Consider the following 21,560-nt stretch of genomic DNA (forward strand, 5'->3'; position numbering starts at 1 on the left):
ATAAAAATATGCAGAGCTTTCAGACCTCAAATAATGCAAAAAAACAAGTTCATATCCATAAAGTTTTAAGAGTTCAGAAATAAACAATATTTGGTGGAATAACCCTGGTGGTTTTTAATCACAGTTTTATTTTCATGCATCTTGGCATCATGTTCTCCTCCACCAGTCTTACACACTGCTTTTGGATAACTTTATGCTGCTTTACTCCTGGTGCACAAATTCAAGCAGTTCAGTTTGGTGGTTTGATGGTTTGTAATCATCCATCTTCCTCTTGATTATCTTCCAGAGGTTTTCAATTTGGTTAAATCAAATTAACTTATCATACTTTTTTCCAGAGCTGTAAATTTATATCTAGCAGGTTTACCATCTGGATCAGTTAGCGACTGTGAGTCAATAGCAGTTTTTGAAGTTTTTGGAGCAGCCAGATGCTACTATGGAAGGGCACATGACTGGCATATTGTTTGCAAGCATTTTAATCTGCACTTATCTGAGATTAGTTTAGTTTTATTTTATTAAAAACATTGACTCCAAACTTTACACAGTGATTCCACACATTTTCTCAGTTGTGTATAAACCAGGCTCCTGTCAGCACCTCTGGGTGAATGTCGGGGGGGGTTGCTGTTGGCCTCTGAGTGGGCAGCTGGAAATTTCGCAGAGTCTTGCCATCAAGAATCCAAAACTGGTTAACCCACAAAGTCCTGCCCTTCCAGAGAACACTTACTCATGCCATCCACCCCACAGACAAACAATGCCAGGATATTTCCTGTTCTTTATTATCGGCTACAGACATGAATCGGATTTTTCGCACTATAAGGTGCACCAAATTATAAGGCACCTTTTAAGAGATTTAATTTCTTGCATATATTCTTGCAGCTATAAGCTAAGAGTGTTTAAGAGTGATATTTCTACAAAACAACAAATCTCAGTAAGAAAAATATGCAGAAAATGCTGCATTTTTTTTTATTTTATGGCTAGTTTGTTTAAAAAAAACAACACATCAAAAGAAACAAAGAAAAAACACTTAACTTCTAATACATTAATGACGCATTTAGAAAATTGTGTATTCCTGTCATTTTGATGTGATTTTATAGAGAACTTTTACTTTTACAGTACAAAAATAGTGTAAAATGTTATGGGAAACATTCTGCCACTGTGTACTGTCCAGATACACTTAACTAAATGTTAATGTGAGGTGTAAACAGATTCAGATTCATTTAATTAAATGCTCTCTCACTGTATCTCTCTCACTCTCTTTTCTCTCTCTCACTATTTCACTATCTCACTCGCTTCTCTTGAACAAATACACTTCAATTCAATTCAATTCAATTCAATTCAATTGAGGTCATCAAACACCTGAGTCAGGTATAGTAATGTCTAATCATACTTTCATAACTTTCATACTACTTCATTAATGTAAACCATTTAGTGTTTAATTAAAAAAATAAATAAAACTGTGCTACAATTATAATATAATGTGAATACAATCACATGATGCCACTATTTGTATTTTTCCTGTGAATGTTAGAAGTGATCTGGGACGGTCCGGAGGGCTTCCTCTGGCCCTCTTGTCACATCCACATTCTAGAAAATAAGAATAAAGAGAGAGTTATAAAGAAGCTACTCTAGAAAATCCTTTGCTGTGTGAGCTGAACAGTCTGTAACTTACCGCAGGTCTCTCTCTGTGTGTGTTGACTGCTTTAATGTTTAAGTAAAAAGACTCTACTTTGCATCCTATAAAAAGAATGAAATAATAGTAAGAGTTAGAGTGTGTTTAAATAATGTAAATTAATCTCATGAACAAACTGTTATCTGTTATCTGCTGTACCGTAGGCCACCGGCGTCAGTTTGAGGACGGTATGTAGAGGACATTTAAGATATGGAAGTTCGTCTGTAGAGAAACAGAAAACAGAAAGGTAACTCTTTACCTGGATGATCCATTTTATGACCTTATTGAACTTAGTGTCTATTAACTCTTCTGTTGTGTTCTGGGTCAAATTGACCTGTTTAAAGTTTGAAGATCTAGGAAAAGTAGTTAAAAGTATTTTTTTTAAGTATAAAACTTCTTCTGCTTGCCTTAATTTGTGTAATCAACATATAATATGAAAATGGTTCATCTCACATATTTGCAACCACCCCCCACAAAAACTAAATTGCAATGTTAAGTTTTAATGTTATGTAAAACTATTGGTTTTATATGTTGTTGTTTTTTTTTCAAAAGTAATAAAGTAGTGAACATGTATTTTTTTAAGAAAACGAATGAATTATCCTAATTTAACCATTACCTGTTAGAGGTAAGGAACAATATTGAACTAAATATTGATATTTAGACATGCATCGGTTCAAACTGACCCATGAACACCATTGCTGTTCCTGACAAATGAACATAACAATGCAACTTAACCCTATGTTGAATTTAAATGACTTACAATAGAATCTAGAACTCTAACCTTGACCATTAATAAACCCTAAAATCAAACCCTACACCTAACCCTCACCTTAATCTTAACCTAAACTTTAAATCTAACCCTAAAACTAATCCTAAAATGTTAAGATTAGAGTTGGATTGAAGTTGGTTTAGAGTTGACATGTATTTGTGTCAAACCTGCGCTTTTGTCCAGAAAGTAGGCCAATAAGCAACGCATGACTGCCTGATGGCAGATGACCAGCACATTCTCCTGTCTCTCCAGCTCCATGATGACCGGCTCCAGACGGTGCACCAGGTCTTCATAGGACTGCAGATGACAGAGAGGAACACAGAACAAAAAAAAACTCTGTAACATCAAAGCAGTATTAATGATACTAATGCAGGACTAATGCAGTGAAATGTTTGGGATTATGGAGCCCTCTCTGGTGGGTCCAGTACATAGCCCTATATCTGGACGGGATTAGTTTCTCAGGGGGACGTCTGCAAAAAATATTTCACACTTCTACTCAGTGATAAAACTCCTGCATCCGAACTGCAATTGAACAAAACATGACATCGCGTTCAGTAGCTCCTCCACTTCCATTTCCACAAATAGCTATGTTATTAAACGTGAGGAGACGAAACTCAAAGATGTTTGCCTGGACGGAGCTAAAATTACAGGAGGACCACAGAGTTCAGAGAAAAACAAGAGATAATTCAGCCTGTAAAATCGGGAATAAAATCTCAGAGGACCTCCCAAACAAGACAAATGATAAATCTAAATGTGTATAATTACAGAAAAACCTTCTCACCTCTCCTTTGGGATATCTGTAGCGATACTTGTCTTGGTCTCTCATGGCAAACTCCTCCGGGTAGTTCTCCTGAATCTTCTCATACGTCATCTCCTCACACATACCCTTAATAAAAATAAAATATGACCTTAAATAAACATCCTGTTGTAAAGATATAGTCAAAAGTAAAAAACACAGAAGTTAAAACTCACAGCATCGATTTCATTCAGGGCCTTCCACTGTTCATAAGCGACGCCCAGAGCCTCGGCCGTCTGGATGGTTCTCTTCATGTGGCTGGTCCACACTTTCAGGTCCTTTATGGCTTGATTCCTGATGAACTCGGCCAGAGCACTAGCATACTGAAAGATAACATAAACTGGTTTTAGTCTATTTATCACATGCTATACACCATCATTCAACATACTGTTCATGAATGGCACAGAACTAAATCCTTGCGCCATATTGTACACCCTAAGCAAGGTGCATTGCAATGCTTATTGCTATCTTACACCCTGTCAACAGTCTATTTTTACGCTTTGCACTTCCGCTATTAACATAGCGCCAGAGTTTAGCAATATTTTTACACTTATGGGCTTGGTGGTCAAGAAGTGGTTTGTGGGAAGTACAGGTGCGCCACTGACCGATTAAAACCCTGACAACAGTCAAAAGTCAGCAGCTCACTCTCACTCATTTTACATCAACAATAAAGAGAAGAAAGAATAAAATAACATTGCTGTTCCCTTAAATGTGTATTTCCCTGTTGGCGTACCTTCACAGTGTGAATGCACAGATCAGCATCCTTTGCTGAGATGCTGTAAAAGTGCTGCGCTGTTAAAATACGAATGCGCCAAAGTCAGAGCTCACCTGCCTTTTAAAAGGAACAAATTACAATTGACAAACTGATTGGATTATTTCACCTTACGCCCAAAAAACACACCTATGATTAATTAAGAGTGTTTTCAAGGCGTATTTTTTGTGTAATTGACCTGTGCACTATAGACCGCTAAAATAGGGCCCCTTAAGTGCATTTAAATTCAGTTCATAATCTATTTACTGCAGCAAACTGCCGAGTTTTACATGAACATGAGGGGTATCAAATGTCTCACATAATAAGACACTGCCTCAGCTTTCTGTTTCTTAAAACCAGCAGATGGTGCCGTTGTCAAATACTCTTCAGTTCTTTTCCTGACCATTTCAGCATTTTTTTAAACATTCTCTCTGGTACCTAAAGAGCCCCCATTAGTCACTGTCAGCATCTTCTCACCTTCTTGCCCTGCGTGGAGAGGCCTGAGTCTCCTCCAATGCGTCCCAGCAGGTTCAGCTCGCTCTCCCCGTGTCTGCTGAGGTAGATGGAGCGCGGGGTGACGTGGATGTTCATGAGGTAGTACACTATGCGGCTCTGGATGTGGTCCTGGACCCGGTTCACCAAATATCTGGAGCCAACGTTGAAGATTTTAATGTAGGAGAGATGCCTACAAAAAAGCAAACAAAAAAGAAAAACTTTTATGAGATACTTTATATATACATTTATGTTTTTACTTTATATGGCCAAAAATCACATAAATGTACATACATTACATTTCCAAAAAGGAACTGTACATTATTTCTATGTGTACAGAAAAAACACAGAAATTGGCAAATAATGATTTTTTGACAGATTAAATTCCTGGCCATATAGCCATATATATAGAAAACCTGATAAATCAAGACACATAAGGCTATGATAGATCAGTCAGTATATATATATATATATATATATATATATACAGCTCTGGAAAAAAATAAGAGACCACTTAAAAATGATGCGGAGTGGCATAAAGTTATCCAAAAGCAGTGTGTAAGACTGGTGGAGGAGAAAATGATGCTAAGATAAAACTGTGATTAAAAAACAGGGTTATTCCACCAAATAATGATTTCTGAACTCTTAAAGCATAATTTTAATAAAACATATACCTTTAAATAGCAAAATCAGAGAAACTGATTTATGATGTATACCTGTCTTTTTCCTCATCCAGGGAAACGTAATTAGTCTTGTAGCATTCAATCCGCTTCACAAAATCATCCAGCGCCTCCTCTTTGTCGCAGTCCTCATAGTCTGGGCTGCTCAGTTTCACTTCCTTTCAAAGCAGAGGAAAACATTTTCTCACTTTTAGCTCAGAAAAATCCTCCAACATCAAACTATGATTCATATTCTTTCATCTTTCCTTACCATTATATTTGCCTCAATAATTTCCGGGTCATCACAAATAGACTCGATGAAAAACACCTGAAAACAGAAGAGTCACTGCTGGAGAAGTGTGAACATCAAACAATGATCACGTTTTCATTAGTATATCTAATAAATTACACAAATTTTTATATTGAAAAGATTGGGACAAGTGCATTGTATGGGATGATTCAAAGCCCTGCACCTGCCTTGTAGCCCTTCTCTTTGGCGAAGCTGATGATGACCCCTCTCCTCTCTCTGGTGGTGTTAGTGGCATCAAATACCTGCAAAACAGGGCTGAACTCAGCAAATGCAATTGCAGAACGTTGATGTTGATGTGATATCATATTAGTGAGATTATTGTTGCAATCTAATGGATATTCTTCTTATTATTTTTATTTTTGGCTGGTTGGGGGCTTCGTTCCAACTGCAGACTCACCTGGAATACCAGAGAAACCACAACCTAGACAATACACAGCAACCACCAGGCCACAACATAGCAACCACTGAAAAATACAATATGAACCCCCTTTGCAGGACTACAGAACCTCTCAAGCAAACACTTAGCAATTCTATTCTAGCCGCCTTGGATACCACAGCAAAAAGTTATTAACACCCTAGCGACCACTTCGCAACAATATAGCAGCCACCTGGGATTCCGAATAATTCCATGGAAGCACCTCAGATACCATAGCAACATACAACACAGTAAAGCAATAGGGGCTACCTGGGACATCATAGTAACCACTTATCAACAGCATAGGAGCTCTTTGGGACATCATAGCAAATACATAGCAAGTCTATATTACCCACCTGGGATACCATAGCAACATACAACACAGTAAAGCAAAAGGAGCTTCCTAGGACATCATAGCAACCACTTAGCAACACGATAGGAGCTTCCTGGGATACAACACAGTAAAGCAATAGGAGCTCCCTGGGACATCATAATAACTACATAGCTGTGCAAAAAAATAAAAAAAATGTAAATTAAAAAAAATGGGCCTTTTCTAACGATGACTGTGAAAAACATCAGCCTAGCAAGCTAATTTAGATCTTTTTTGTACTTAAAACATAAAAAATGTATGAAAAACATAAATAGTACACTAATTTAGTTAAAATATGTTAAAAATAATGTATTATTTTTTTATTTTTAACTTCATACTTTTTAAGGATTAGTTCACCTTTTACCAACTTACTAGCTATTCACAATAACACAAAATGTGACCAGGGGTGGCCAAACCTTTTCATACCTCCACACACTGTAGCTATGGATCAGTAAAGGTCTTGGTTATCAGTACAGTACAGTTTTATTCGAAAAGGGAAGGCTGTGAAGGCCTGTTCTGCCTTACTCACTGCTACTTGACCCTGCTCCTTAGCGAAGTAGTTGGCGATGTCTTTAAGGGCGTTGGAAGCGCAGGCCCTGCACACAATAAATCCAGATTCATCACATTATTACCACAGAAATCAGACCAAAACACAGATATATAGATTTACGATAAAATGCTGTATCTTGCTCAGGACCTGCGGATTTTCATAGCCTCTTCATTATCGTGTCGGAAGAATTCGTAGTTTTTGTAACTCTTGACTGCTTCCCTTCTGTACTGACCCAAGTTAAAGACTGTAGAGAACCAGATCACACAAAGAGATATAAATCTATTTATTACTGGATCTTCTACTGGGGTTGGACAATGAAACAGAAACACCTGTCATTTTAGTGTGGGAGGTTTCCTGGCTAAATTGGAGCAGCCTGGTGGGCAATCTTCATTAATTGCACATTGCACCAGTAAGAGCAGAGTGTGAAGGTTCAATTAGCAGGGTAAGAGCATAGTTCTGCTCTAAATATTGCAATGCACACAACATTATGGGTGACAAACCAGAGTTCAAAAGAGGACAAATTGTTGGTGCACGTCTTGCTGGAGCATCTGTGACCAAGACAGCAAGTCTTTGTGATGCATCAAGAGCCACGGTATCCAGGGTAATGTCAGCATACCACCAAGAAGAACCAACCACATCCAACAGGATTAACTGTGGACGCTGTAAGAGGAAGCTGTCTCAAAGGGATGTTTTCGGGTGCTAACCCGGATTGTATCCAAAAAACATAAAAACCACGGCTGGTCAAATCACGCAGAATTCAATGTGCACCTCAACTCTCCTGTTTCCACCAGTTTCAGTTTCATTGTCCAGCCCCTGTATATATGCAATCCTTTGGTTCTTTTGAGTAATCTCTATATAGATATATAAATATATAAAGAATGCACTCACCTTGAGTTTGGACCCCGATCCAGTTGAGGTAGCGTGTGAGCTTCCTGGAGATGTAGGTCTTTCCTCTGGCAGGCAGGCCTACCATCACGATCATGGTGGGAGAGTTTGTAAACTGGGGCCGTGATGCTGTAAAACAGTGATAAATATAATTTATAATTTACTTCCCTGACTCTGCAGATCACGTGACGTTACAACGTTCCTGCTCCCCCAGTTACTGATTGTTTACACCTGCTCTGTCTAGTATGAATACCCCTTCAGTTTGCCCTGTTCGCTGCTGAGTATTGAATCTAGTTATCCAGCTCGTCTACAACGCGTTTCCGTTTCCTTTGTTTTTTGCCTTATTTGTTAGCAACTTGTTTTTGTAAGCCTTGCTCCTTTGTTAAAAAAACTGTGTGTTTGATGTCTGCGAGTGTCTGGCCAGAAGGACACTAGCAAAACCTCTAATTCCAGCTGTTAAGACTTCAAAGATAAAGGCTCAGATAAAATGATGGATATTGTGTGGAATACTCTGGATAATGTCATGTGTTTCCAGAGCACAGCTTCTCACTGGTCTCCATATGAGCACATCTTAAAGCCCATTACGATCACAGCTAATTAAACCCCCAGGCCTGTTGTATAAAACAGGCACCATATGGAGCTCAACCTATAGTCACAACCTATTGTCACATTTCATGATATTTCTGGAAATACAGTCCAGATGTCAGTTCAGTTCTGTAAAATCAAAGGTAAAATTCAGGGGAAAAAACATAGGAAAATCCAAAAAAGGAAAAAAATGGGTTACAGACAAGAGTCAAAACCAACAATTTGGGAAATCAGCATCAACAGCAAGTATCAAATAAGGGCAAATCAAAAGAAAATAAGGGACAAAGGCAAAATGGCTTATAACAAATGCAAGAAATTGAAGAACGCTCAATATGCATTGCAAAACAGAAACCAAAAAGATGGTTACAAACAAACCAGCTTAAACACAGCGGTACACAGGTGAGGCGCATTAGTAATCAGGGGAGTTTGAACAACAGACAGAAGCTGTGTTTGGATGGGTTCACTCATTAACTCTGTGGTCGCTTTTCACTCTTTAGCTATAAAAAACAGACTTTTCTTAAGAATAAATACAAGACAATTCTTAGAGAGATATTGGTGAATGAGGCCCATTGCAATAAGAGTTATAAAGTATAGACAAAAAGTAAAATATTGGAGTCCATTATGATCTTGTATTTAAATGAAATTAACTGGCACATACTTCTCACAGCCAGTGCTTAATTGTCATATGCCTTAATAGAATCAGCAATTATAAAACAGCTTCCTCACCTCACAGCACTTATCTTTCATTAGTTTCACAACCTGTCTTAATCTTCTCTAATCAGCTCAGCCTATATTTGTTTGAGTTAGAATACGTCAAATGTCTTACATACAGATTACCTAATTCTCAGCTAAATGAAGTTAAATAACAATCTGTGTCCAGAATATGAGACACACACATTTTAAGCAGTTCAAAAACAGTCAACAGCCAATCAAAAAATAGCATCGCTAGCATCTGGGTAAAGTTTTAAGGACCATTGAAATGATATTTTCCATGATAACAAACAACACAATTAACATGTATCATCATGTATTAAGGAATCAGTGGCAGCTTCTGACAGTATTTTCTTATTTGAACTGTGTGGTACGTCACGGTTAGCTGTGTGGGTTTTAGCCTCCGAATCTGCCCACTGCCCCCGTTTCCCCAGTCCTGTTCCACACTCAGGGTTGCCAGGTATAGACAAGTGCATGCAAACAATGTGCTGCAGCTGTGGACACGACTTTTTTTGCTAAACAGGTAATCACTGAGCTTCAGTAAGGTTGCAACTATAGCTAGGAAATTTACCACCAATATTTACATAGTAATAGAGACACTAGACACTGACACATATATATATTCACTGATTAGCTACTGAGTAACACAATCTGGCAACCTGCGTGAGCTTCACATCCGGGGCAGAAAACGTAATCCAGTGTTTGGAAGAATTGGGCTCCTGTAGCCATTTCACACACTGGTTCACATTTCTTACTTAGAAATGCGCACCCTCTCCGCTTTTAGACTCTTTGGCCGTTTTTTTAGTATTAGAAATGCGCACCCTCTCCGCTTTTAGACTCTTTGGCCGTTTTTTTAGTATTAGAACCGCGCACTCTCTCCGCTTTTAGACTCTTTGGCCGTTTTTCTTCGCTAGAACCGCACACTCTCTCCGCTTTTAGACTCTTTGGCCATTTTTTGCGTTAGAACCGCGCACTCTATACACTTTTAGACTCTTCGGTTGTTTTTTTGCACTAATACTTCACTCTTGACGCTTTTTCTTGGCCCGTTTCTGACACCTAGCGTTCAAACTTTGAATCTCACATTATAAAAACCTGCTTAACAGCGGGCCAACTTTTATTCTAGTTCTAAAATACCTCGCGGGCCGCTCCAAAAAAGGAAACGGGCCGCAAATGGCCCGCGGGCCGTAGTTTGGACACCCCTGGTTTAAACTATGTAATTAATTATGTAATTATGGTAACTAATAGTAACTAATAGTAAGTAGATCTAAATCTCAGTTAAGAGGAGATTGATGTATAGTAGATGAAGACGAAGCCCTGCTCCACACTTACAGCCTCTCCTTCTGTTAGCTGAACCCTCAGCCCACGGTACCCAGATCTTCAGCAGGGGGGTCTGCGTTAACTCGGCCTGCTCTGCAGACATCTCGCCGTCTGCTCTTTACTCACAGTTCACACACACATGTACACACACTCACACACACTCACACACTCACTGCAGAGTCAAACCAGTCCAACCTGCTCCTGCTGGAGTCACCTGACCGTCTCCTCGGAGAGGAGCTGCGTGGGGAGGGACAGGAGGAGGAGATAAGTGTTGGCAGGGTGATGAGCTGAGTCTCACTCAGGACTGAATAATTAACCACCAGAGACTCTGGGTTGCAGTAAACTGACTCTCTCAATAACTGAGATATTTAATCAACAGCTGCTAATTAGTAATCAATTTACTCAGATTTGAGCCAGTTTTGTTATTGATTGACACCAAATGAACTGAAAAAAAAAAGTCAGACGCAGACCTGTCAATGTGCAACAACAATTCTTAAAAAAGTTGAGACAGTGTGTAAGAAGCAGACAGCAAAGGTGATCATAGTGGTTTTAATCCCGGTCATCCAGCTTGCCATCAGCTGCCGGAGCCCCGAGAGAGCACAATTGAGAGTCTTGCTCTCTCTGGGTGGGTACAGTACAGTAGATGGCGCTCTCTCTTTCCCCTCATCACTCCAAGGGTGATGAGGATCAGCACAAGGCTGCGTCTGTGAGCTGATGTATCAGAACCGCGTCGCTGCGCTTTCCTCTGAGCATTAGCGCTGTGATGCTACTCAGCAGCAGTTCAAAAATAGGCGGAGTCTGACTTCACATGTGTCCAAGGAGGCGTGTGCTGGTCTGCACCCTCCTGGTGTTAAGGCATCACTAGTGATGGGGGATATACAGCTGAGTAGCAGCTAAATTAGGGCCCTATTTTATTGATTTAGGGCATGTTAGTGTGTCTTTGCTATCGTAACGACAGGAAAAGTATTCCATGCATGTTTAAAACCATGCAAAAGGCATGTACCAATTCTAATAAATTAATCAAATGGATGTTTGGAGCGTAACATCAAATAAAGAGCCAGGTATGCTCTGACTTTGCCGTATTGCTATTATAACGGAATCAACAGTCATCAACAGTCTGAGATGCTTTTTACCTGGAGGTCTCAGCAGGGCAGGATGTTGCTGCTAACAGGATTAGAGGACCTGATCCTGAATCAGAGCTGATCCTGCAGTTTGACTGCTCTTGCTGGGCCTCACTCCAGGAAACCAGTGTTTATCAAGAGTCTCTGATATCCTGCCCTTAATTCTCTAGCTGGCCTATTTGTTAGAGGCTTGAGTTTAATCACCCACATTGCTGTGGGTCTGTATCTGAGGGTGTGATACATAAAGACCTGTTTACCCACGTCAAACCAGTTCATTTTAGAGGTGGAATTCCTTTTTAAAGCAGAATTATATGAAAAATGTTTATTACACTGCATAATTGTACACAAGACTGCTTAACTTGAGTCATATTTGTATTTGCCTTATAGTTCTGTATTATCAAGCTTGTCCAGAAAGACATGTGAAAAGTGTGTCCTTTACTGGTGGCTAAAAGTGTGCAAATTTCACACTTTGAGCGCCTAAAGCCCTATCCTGAGGGGATTAGTTTCTTGGGGGACATCAGTGAAAAATATTTCACACTTCTACTCAGTGATAAAACTCCTGCATCCGGACAGCAAATGAAAAGACAGGAGGACCAGTGAGTTTTAAGGCTTTCTTGCACATGACATTGTGTTCAGTAGCTCCTCCATTTCCACTCGCTGTTGTGTTTTTATGTGTATCTCCATGGAAACGTGCGACCAAAGTCTAATATTACGGGACACAGCAGTGGACAAATAGCTATTTTATTAAACGCGAGGAGACGAAACTCGGAACCATGGAGTTCGGCAAAAAACAGCAGATAATTCAGCCTGTAATTTTCTCAGAGGACGTATGAGAAAAACACCTACATGGTCGTTCCGGACGGGAATAAAATCACATTCAGGACCCTGAATAAAAGAGAAAATTACCCCAGGACCCTCTGAGAAACTAATCCCATCCGGATGGGGCTTTAGGCTCTGAAATTTGCACACTTTGAGCCACCAGTATTGGACACACTTTTCACATGCCTTTTTGGACAAGCTTAAAAATATAGAAAAATCAGGGAAAGTTAAAGAAGCATGAGGACTAAGGCAGATATAAGAAAATACAAATATAACTCGAGAAAATGCAGTGTTGCATAACGTAACAAGCAATGTGCCGAATCTGCAGACAGGGCAGATTGCAGCTATCTGGTTAGATCTTTGTGAATTTTTCAAAACGTGAACAGCGACGCAAAGGTAGATGCTTCAATACCTCAAATATCTAACACTGTATCTGCGGTGACAGTTACAGCTCTTTAATCTAAATACCCCTGTGCCTGATCTGACTTCCTGACACAGGAAATGCATTCTGGCTTTAGAAAGAAGCTACTGTACAGATTTTTGATATCTCTCAATAATGCACTTCTTTAATACTTTTAACTTTTATCAAGCTCTTGACTGATTTCTACACAACACAGTACTGCTAATTTACGTACAGTACTTAAAAAGTATACTTAACATGGAAAAGTACATACTTTTAACATTAAAATATTTTTTTTATAATATAATATTGAATACATACTAAATGTTCCATTTTGTAATAACTTACGCGCAATCTATGTATATTTCTATTGTAATTACGCTATATTTAAATACAACATAAAAGCATTAGGTTGTGCTTTTGAGAACTTTTTATATAATTTCTGCAAATACTTAAATGTGGATTTAAGTTTGTGTCTTTTAAACATCATTTTTAAAATACTTGAAGTATATTTACTTTAAGCTGTATTTAATGCCACTACATATATAGTATTTTTCTATCAACACAATGTGTAATTTAAAGCATGCTGATTAAAAATGCATTTTATGTATATTAAAATAAAAATGTACTTTTAGTATTCATTACCTAATTTGAACATACTTTTTTTTTTAATTATTTAAAAAATATCTTTTTTTCTATTTAATTGTGTATTAAGGCAGGGGTGGATGAGGAGTTTAATATTTATTTTTTATATATATTTAATATATACATACTTTTAATGGTCTTAAGTATACTTACTTTTTACACCTACTATAGACTAGTATTTTTTCGAATGAACTGCTTGCCATATGTAAGTACAAAAAAATGATTTAAGTACAAAAAAATGAATATTTTAGTATTTTCACTTAAGTGTAGAGCTTAAGGAGTATTTTAACTTATAATCAAGTAACTTTTTTTTAACTCTTTAAGTCTGGATCTTTATTACTTTATACATGTCTGGTTAGAACATGCCTTTCTCATAAAGACAATGATATCAGATGTCCAATTGTGGTGGAGTTTCCAGATTTTGGCCTACTTTGATCCGTCACAGACAGATAGACTCAGTACACTCATAATTAACGCGTATAGTACAGATCAAAAATCAAGATATGAACCACATTAATGGAACATCAGATCACAGTGTCTGCTCTCACAGTTACTGAATGAATGTGTAGCGGCTATTAAAAGCCCGGCCAGCTGAAGTAATGCAACCCGCTCAGTATGTTAGGGGGGAGAGTCAGGGAGGGGGCTGTTTTGAACTTTTGGGTTGGGTTTTGAGTTGAGTTGACCGTCCTCCAGAGAGTTAAAAGAGTGTACCATTGCCTTTAACTGAAGAACATCAAACATCTTAAACTGACCTTTAGAGGGTTTCACACTAAAGATATCCAGGACATCTGATCTATAGTTCTATACTGGGTCATCCCCTTTTTTATTTTACAATGATTTTTGAATTTTAGGAAATAACACATAGTAAAAATGGCCCTATTTTAGCGACCTGTAACTTGATTTAGGCTTGTATTACTGTATTAATTCTCTTAATTTATCATGGGTGTGGTTAATTTTGGGCGTAACAAGAAATAAACCAATCAGTGTGTCAAAGTCAGGTGTACTCTGCAGCGCTTTTGTGCGTCTCAGCAGAGACAGACACTGACCTGTGAAGATACGCCAGCAGCTCATTTAAGGCAATAGTAATGTAATTTTATTATTTTCTCTGTTAATTGTTGAGGTAAAAGTCAGGTTTGCGCTCTGCAGTGCAAGATTGGGTGGCTGACTGTTGACTGTTGTCAGGGTTTTAATAAGTCAGTGGCGCACCGAGGTAGAAACATGCCAGCAATGTACCTGAACACTCCTCTGAACACACTTCCAAACCACCACGCCCATCAGTGTAGATTTATTTCTAAACTCTGATGCAAGACATAAAATAGACTGTTGACAGGATCTAAGATAGCAATGAGCATCATGACGCACCTTAACTTTTCCAGGCATGCTGGGAATGTGGTTTCTGAGGCTATAGAGTGTACACTGTAGTACCGAGACATCATTCATAACTTCAGCTGTTCCACTTTGACATTGAGACGTGAAACTCGTGCACACACAAACCTTACACACACACACACACACACACACACACTGTAATGTTTGAGCACATGGACTAAGAGGGGCTTACATAGACAGAGAAAAACAAGCCATAATATTCCTTTATACTGCTGTTATGAGATTTCGTAGGAAAATATAAGAGGTTCTGTTTCAACAGGGTGTTTTTAATGGTTATATGCAGGGGTGGTTCTAGGATCACAGGTTTAGAAGTGCTAACACACATCTTACTCCCTTCAAAAAACAAAATCTCTGAATAAAACTGAGATTTTAGAAAAAACTAAATAATGTAGATACAAATCAGATACACATATTAGTGTGTTAATTTCATTTTAAACATCTTTTCAGCAAATAAGAAGATAAAACGAGTGCACATTTTACACATATTTATCAAACATTTCTTCCCCAGCGACATTCTCCATTATCTAGTCTAATTTTTAATTGCTAAAATCAAAAACTACTCAAAACTCTGTATAGATGTTTCGGGACACCTGCTTTTGCTACTCTATTTTTATATTATGTATATATTTTATCTTATACTCTCACGTGAACCTGAATCTGCCCTTTACCTTGGAAAAACAATCCAATATCCATGGCTGATTGGAAAACAAGTTCATATTCATAAAGTTTTAAGAGTTCAGAAATCAATATTTAGTGGAATATTGCTGGTTGGTTTTTAATCACAGTTTTTTTCATGCATCTTGGCATCATGTTCTCCTCCACCAGTCTTACACACTGCTTTTGGATAACTTTATGCTGCTTTACTCCTGGTGCAAAAATTCAAGCAGTTCAGTTTGGTGGTTTGATGGCTTGTGATCATCCATCTTCCTCTTGATTATATTCCAGAGGTTTTTAGTTTGGTAAAAAATCAAGAAAACTTTTTATATATGTAAAACTGTAAATACTGTAACAAGTTAATAATAATGCTAACTGAACCCTTCCAACAAATTACGATCCCTTATTTTATAATTAAAGTGCATTTGAATTAATTTTTTTTATGTAAAAATGTAACAGTTGACATGTTGTTATTTGTTGACTGGGCTCAGTTGCGCTTAATTTTAATAGCAGCCTTAATCAAATCATTAAACTCATAAACAAATATAACCCCCTAAACATGAACTGTAATGAAAACAAGAGTCAACAACACTAAACACTACAGTCATACTGTAGATTATCTGTACAGTTACAGGTACCCACAGGAAATACAAATATATGCAGCATGCGTTTATTTACGAGCGGTTTCTCAGTTTTGTATCTTGTGCGCTCTAATGCTTATTTGTCGTATATATCTGCCGTCAACTTCCTGTCTGCCTCACCTGCACTGTCACAGCGCGCTCGTCTGCGGAACTCCCTCGGTAGAGCATCCATCATGGGGGAGAAAACAGGAAAGAAAGAGAGAGAACACAGAACCAAGCCATGAGCCGTATGATGTCTGCGAGCGCTGGATGCTGTTTTAGTGTAACTGAGAGGACTGGGGTGAGGCGTTAACCCCCCGCCTGCAGCCCCCAACACACAGATATTTGATCCGGGCAGCTTGATCCTGTCCTTTAGTGTTTGCCAGGCCCCAGGTTCACAACACACACACACACACACACACAACCAAAGAGACGAGGCTCCAATCACAGATGGCACAGGCGGCACATAACAAGAGCAAAGGGCAAATGTTTGGTGGCCTGTAGTATTTAGGCCCAATCCCATTTCTTACCCCTACCCTTTACCCTTACTCCTTACCCCTACCCCTATCCCTATCCCTTACCCCTACCCCATACCACTACTCCTTACCCCTACCCCTTACCCTACCCCTTATACCTCTTACCCCTACTCCTTACCCATTACCACTACCACTTACCACTACTCCTTATCCCTACCCCTTACCCCTTTCCCCTACCCTTTTCTCCTATCCCTTACCCCTACCCATTACCCCTACCCCTTACCACCTACTCCTTACCCCTACACCTTACCCCTACCCCTTACCACTACTCCTTATCCCTACCCCTTTCCCCTACCCTTTTCTCCTATCCCTTACCTCTACCCCTTACCACTACCCCTTACCTCTACTCCTGACCCCTATCCCTTACCCCTATCCCTTACCCCTACCCCTTACCCCTACCCCGTACCCTTACCCCTATCCCTTACCCCTATCCCTTACCCCTACCCCAACCCTTACCTCTACCCCTTACCCCTACCCCTTACCACTACCCCTTACCCTACCCTTTACCCCTACCCCTTACCCCTACCACTACCCCTTACCCCAACTCTTACCTCTACCCCTTACTCCTACTCCTTACCCCTTACCACTACCCCTTACCTCTACCCCTTACCCCTACTCCTTACCTCTACCCCTACTCCTTACCCCTACCCCTACCCCCTTATCCCTACACCTTACCCCTTACCACTACCCCGTACCCCTACCCCTTACCGCTACCCCTTACCCCTTACCCTTAAAAATTGTAGTACAGTGTATTAAAATATATTTTTATACCCAACGAAATACATACTAGAAGTGTGCTACTTACAAAAAACAGGAACAAGAAGCATATTCATGCTCTAATGTAAATATATACTAAACATAAATTATTTTCTATTAGTACATTCCTAATATAGCTGGTGTATAATAGTGATACAGTTGTAATACTTATTAAATGTATTATAATATAGACATTAGACAAGTACAACTAGGTGTTTTAAGGGGTCAGAGACGCTGAGTAGCCAGCAGATGTCAGTACAGGCACATATTGAGGTACATTAAGGCCTACTCACACTAAGTGCAAATTCTTTAGAACTATATTATATTATATTTTCTGTAGGAACTTCTAAAATGATCAGGATTCAGGTTTCATCAGATATTAAAAAAACAGGTTAAGTTTGTTACAGATAAAGTAGAGAAATCTGCCTTTGGGGCTTTCTGCCAGAAATGGTGAGGAGTTGGAAAAGACAGTGGGGTAAAATAATAATAAAAATAAAAGAAATACAAGAAAAAAGATTTTTTATTTATCTCGTTTTTGTAGTGATTATTTTTCCTCACAGTTTTCGTTAAAATTGTTTTGACTATTCATGATTCATGACTATTCAAGTTTTTTTTACGGTGTATTTGTGTTTAACTACATCTGTTCAATGTAATCTGTAGCATTAATTTAACCCATCGAGTGCAAATCAGTTTATTATTAAACCAGGTCAAGTATGTGAAACATTTTACAAAATAAAATGCAGAATTCAAGGCGTTTAACTTAATAATTAGTAATTACATGCCAATATATAGTACATTTATTATATATATATATATATATATATACAATTATATGTACATGTCAATGTTTTTTGTTGGCCTAATTTTAGTTATACAAAATGTATATTATAAGTTCTGCAGACAACAACAACAAAAATGTGTCAATGATGTTTTACATTAATCAAATTCACACAATTGCTCAACACTAGTCAGGATATAGTCTATATACACTCAGCAACACGAAACTCAGCAACTTGCTCTTATAGCCTTCAACACTGAGGGCAGCTATTAAACTAATATATAACACACAGTATATAAAACTCAAGTTCATCCACAGAGACAAACTGAGCATGTGCAGTAGAGCAAATGGCTTATCTTTTCCTCAGCTAGGGTTCAACTACAATTTGTAAATTTTGCCATAATTACACATATTTTTTACTCAGACCAACCTTTAACAAGGAATTTAGTAATGTTAGTTGAGGCGATTAGTTTGATACAGTTTTCAGTGCAATTCAATGTTTTTTTGTTCAGTCTTAAGAATCCCATGAAGGCTTTTTATCAGATGAATGGTGGTTATGGTTTACAGCCAATGAAAACCCAAAAATCAGTGTCTTAGAAAATTAGAATATTATATAAGACCAATTGCTACTTTTGGCAGTGCGGGCAGTGTGCCAAGTCCTGCTGGAAAATGAAATCTGCATCTCTATAAAAGTTGTCAGTAGCAGAGGAAAGAAGCATGAAGTGCTGTAAGATTTTGTGGGAAAACAAAACTGCACTGACTTTAGACTTGATAATAAAACACAGTGGATCAACACCAGCAGATGACAGACATGACTCTCCAAACCATCACTGATCATCAGTAAATTTTACATTTCATTTAAAGTAAATCAAGGGAGCAGAGTCTGGAGGAAGAGTGGAGAGACACACAGTCCAAACTGCTCGAGGTCTAGTGTGAAGTTTCACATGATATGGAGATGTGGATTTCATTTTCCAGCAGGATTTGCACATGGCCAAAAGTAACAATTGGTCTACTATAATATTCTTAGTTTCAAATTTTAAACTGAATTATTAAAAAAATGCTAAAGTAACTTTTTAAATGATATTCTAATTGTTTGAGATGCAGTAGTATCAAGTAAATAAAATACTTAAAGCACAACAAAGGAATCTGATGAAAAACAGTCACTCATGGCGTGGAGAGAAGTTCGACAGATGCATTCCTACCCCTTGGAGAGTACACGAAAGTGAATTTAGTAAGGTGTGAAGAAGGCTGGACTTTTACACACCTAAAGCACCACCTCAGACGTTCATCACTGCTGAACAGGTACACCAGTGGGTTAATGGCACTGTTCAGACAGGCCAGCCCATGGCTGATTTGGTTGGCGACGTAGATGTTGGCGTACCAACCCCGACAGAAGAGCTTCTTCTTCCAGACCCGGGTCTGCAGGTTGAGGTTTCTGAAGATGTGGAAGGGGATGAAGCAAATGGAGAAGAGCAGAGCCAGGATCATCACCAGCCTCAGGCACCTGAGTTTCAGCATGGCGTCTCCAGAGTCTTTCTTATTGAATAGAGTGACCGCCACATGTCCATAGCAGCACACCATGATCAGCAGTGGCACCGCAAATCCAGTCACAGCTCGGGTAATGCTGTAGGTCAGATAGCTGTCGATACTGGTGTCTCCTGTCGTGTCGAAGCACGCCTTCTTGTTTGCGTACGATTTCTCGAAGAACACGTCAGGCAGACTCTGAACGGAAACCAAAATCCAGACTAGTGCCGTAATCCCAATGGAGTAGTGTGGTCTTATTCGACCTTTCACCCTCAAAGGGTGCACGATGCCCAGATACCTGTAGACGCTGATGCATGTAAGAAATCCAATGCTTCCATAGAGGTTAATGCTGAATAAGAACCTCGTTGTCTTGCAGAAGACGTCTCCAAAGTTCCACGTTTGGTCTTTTACATAGTAATCCAGCAAGAATGGCAAAGTGAACAGGTACAGAATGTCAGCCACGCAAAGATTTAACACAAAAATGTTTGTATTCCCGAGTTTCGCCCAGTTATCATGCACAGATTTCAGCCCAAAGCAATTGCCAACAAGTCCAAACACAAACACGTTGACATACACTGTGGGTATGAAAACCTGTGTAAAGTTAAAGTTAACCTGTTTACAGATCCCATTGGTTAAATTGGCCTCCATTCTCCAGCTTTTTTGAATGGCAGCAGATTTCTAAAGAGCTTCTAAAGGCTTAATCGTTCATCCAGCATGTAGTCTGAACGATTTCTTTCCGTCTTTCTGTCTTTCTTTCTTTCTGACTCTTTCTGACTATGACTTTTTTCTTTTTTTCTAAAAAACAACACTTACACACCTCTGTGTACGTGTGTGTGGTGTGGAACAGGAAGTGATGCTTGCAGAAGCAACAGTCTAGAACGTAGGCTCACCACATATACAACTATGACAGACTCTCTTTTTTCATTTTGCTCCAGTAAAAAAGCATGCAAGATGGCTTGCGGTGAAATGGCGGTATGGTGATTTCCCTTTAAACTAAATTTTTAAGGCTTTGACTGAGTGTGAAGTGTGTGTGAATTCTGAAGTTACTGAACTGATCTACCCTTTACACCCTCAAATTGGTTTGAGCTGAAATAAACTAATTTGGTTCTACATTTAAAATAAATTCAATATTTCCAAAATGTACCCAACTTACAAAAAAAACTGATTTAAGTCTGTTTCCATTGACTGCTTCTTTTCTATTGGCTGATTGCATACTGGGTTTTTCCCCTAGTTTCTGAAACTCACTATCAGTGTGTAATGATTTCCCCTGTGGCTATTTTATAACGAACTGTACTGTAAAAATGAGAAAGTTGAGAAAACTCAGTTTTTCAAGAAAACCACAGGCAGTTGTGTCAACTAGCAATCTTTAGACCAGATAATACATTTTTCCAATGTATTAAAACTTAAAATAAAAAAATGAAAACTACATTTGTTTTTTTTTTAATTGGCTTGATTTAAGGTCTACAAAATGTATACACATAAATAGTATATAAATCACTAAAAAGGGCAGCAGCCTGTGGGGAATGACTACACACTGATGGTGGGTGAGTGAATGAGAGGTGGGAGGACACGCCCAATATGCAAATAGCATGATCAACATCAGATAAAAACCCCTGCAGAATTAATCCGTACACTTTATCCAACTACAGGGTCAAACTGAGCATGTGCAGAGTAGTTAGTTTGGCCTCAACTAGGGCTCAACTACAATTTGTACATTTTGCAACACAAATGATTTATTTGCACCAACTTTTAACAAAAACAAATAAAGTTAGTTAAAGCAATTAGTTTGCTATAGTTTATGGTGCAATTCATCATAAATTCATCATTTTACTTTTGCAAAGCAATTGAATTAAATTAACTAGAATTTTGGCACACCAACTAAATGTTTCAAATCAGATTAAATTAAGATTTAATAAACATTGCAAATCAACACAGATTTTAGTAAATGACTCATTTGTTATGAGTCACAGATGAACAAGAGTGCTACAGTTGCTGTGATGTATTGGAAACAGTGTTTCTGGCAGTGTTTCTCAGAACTGCTG

The 21,560-nt window shown here is 38.6% G+C and overlaps 2 protein-coding genes across 5 annotated transcripts; both read right to left on the minus strand.

The window, feature by feature from the left end:
- Positions 1 to 61: 61 nt before the first annotated feature.
- On the minus strand, positions 62 to 16,214 carry pfkfb1 (6-phosphofructo-2-kinase/fructose-2,6-biphosphatase 1). Of its 4 annotated transcripts, none has more exons than XM_022677151.2 (14): positions 16,066 to 16,214; positions 7,667 to 7,792; positions 6,926 to 7,022; positions 6,758 to 6,824; positions 5,611 to 5,685; positions 5,405 to 5,461; positions 5,191 to 5,312; positions 4,460 to 4,667; positions 3,408 to 3,554; positions 3,217 to 3,321; positions 2,603 to 2,732; positions 1,826 to 1,888; positions 1,667 to 1,731; positions 63 to 1,581 (listed from the first exon to the last, which is right to left on the minus strand). In XM_022677151.2, exons 1-14 carry the CDS (start codon positions 16,118 to 16,120, stop codon positions 1,522 to 1,524), a joined length of 1,377 nt encoding a protein of 458 aa, XP_022532872.1. In that variant the 5' UTR covers positions 16,121 to 16,214; the 3' UTR covers positions 63 to 1,521. The 4 variants fall into 4 exon arrangements, with proteins under 4 accessions (XP_022532873.1, XP_022532874.1, XP_022532872.1 ...); XM_022677150.2 differs by lacking the exon at positions 16,066 to 16,214 and adding an exon at positions 10,289 to 10,462; XM_022677152.2 differs by lacking the exons at positions 7,667 to 7,792; positions 16,066 to 16,214 and having other exon boundaries at positions 62 to 1,581; positions 5,607 to 5,685; positions 6,926 to 6,972.
- Positions 16,215 to 17,891: 1,677 nt separating this feature from the next.
- si:dkey-78k11.9 (P2Y purinoceptor 1) lies at positions 17,892 to 20,336 on the minus strand. The gene has a single exon (XM_007238818.3). It carries the CDS (start codon positions 20,164 to 20,166, stop codon positions 19,159 to 19,161), a length of 1,008 nt encoding a protein of 335 aa, XP_007238880.2. The 5' UTR covers positions 20,167 to 20,336; the 3' UTR covers positions 17,892 to 19,158.
- Between the last annotated feature and the right edge of the window lie 1,224 nt (positions 20,337 to 21,560).

Source organism: Astyanax mexicanus, chromosome 13 (genome assembly GCF_023375975.1).
Source record: "Astyanax mexicanus isolate ESR-SI-001 chromosome 13, AstMex3_surface, whole genome shotgun sequence".
Taxonomy (NCBI): domain Eukaryota; kingdom Metazoa; phylum Chordata; class Actinopteri; order Characiformes; family Acestrorhamphidae; genus Astyanax; species Astyanax mexicanus.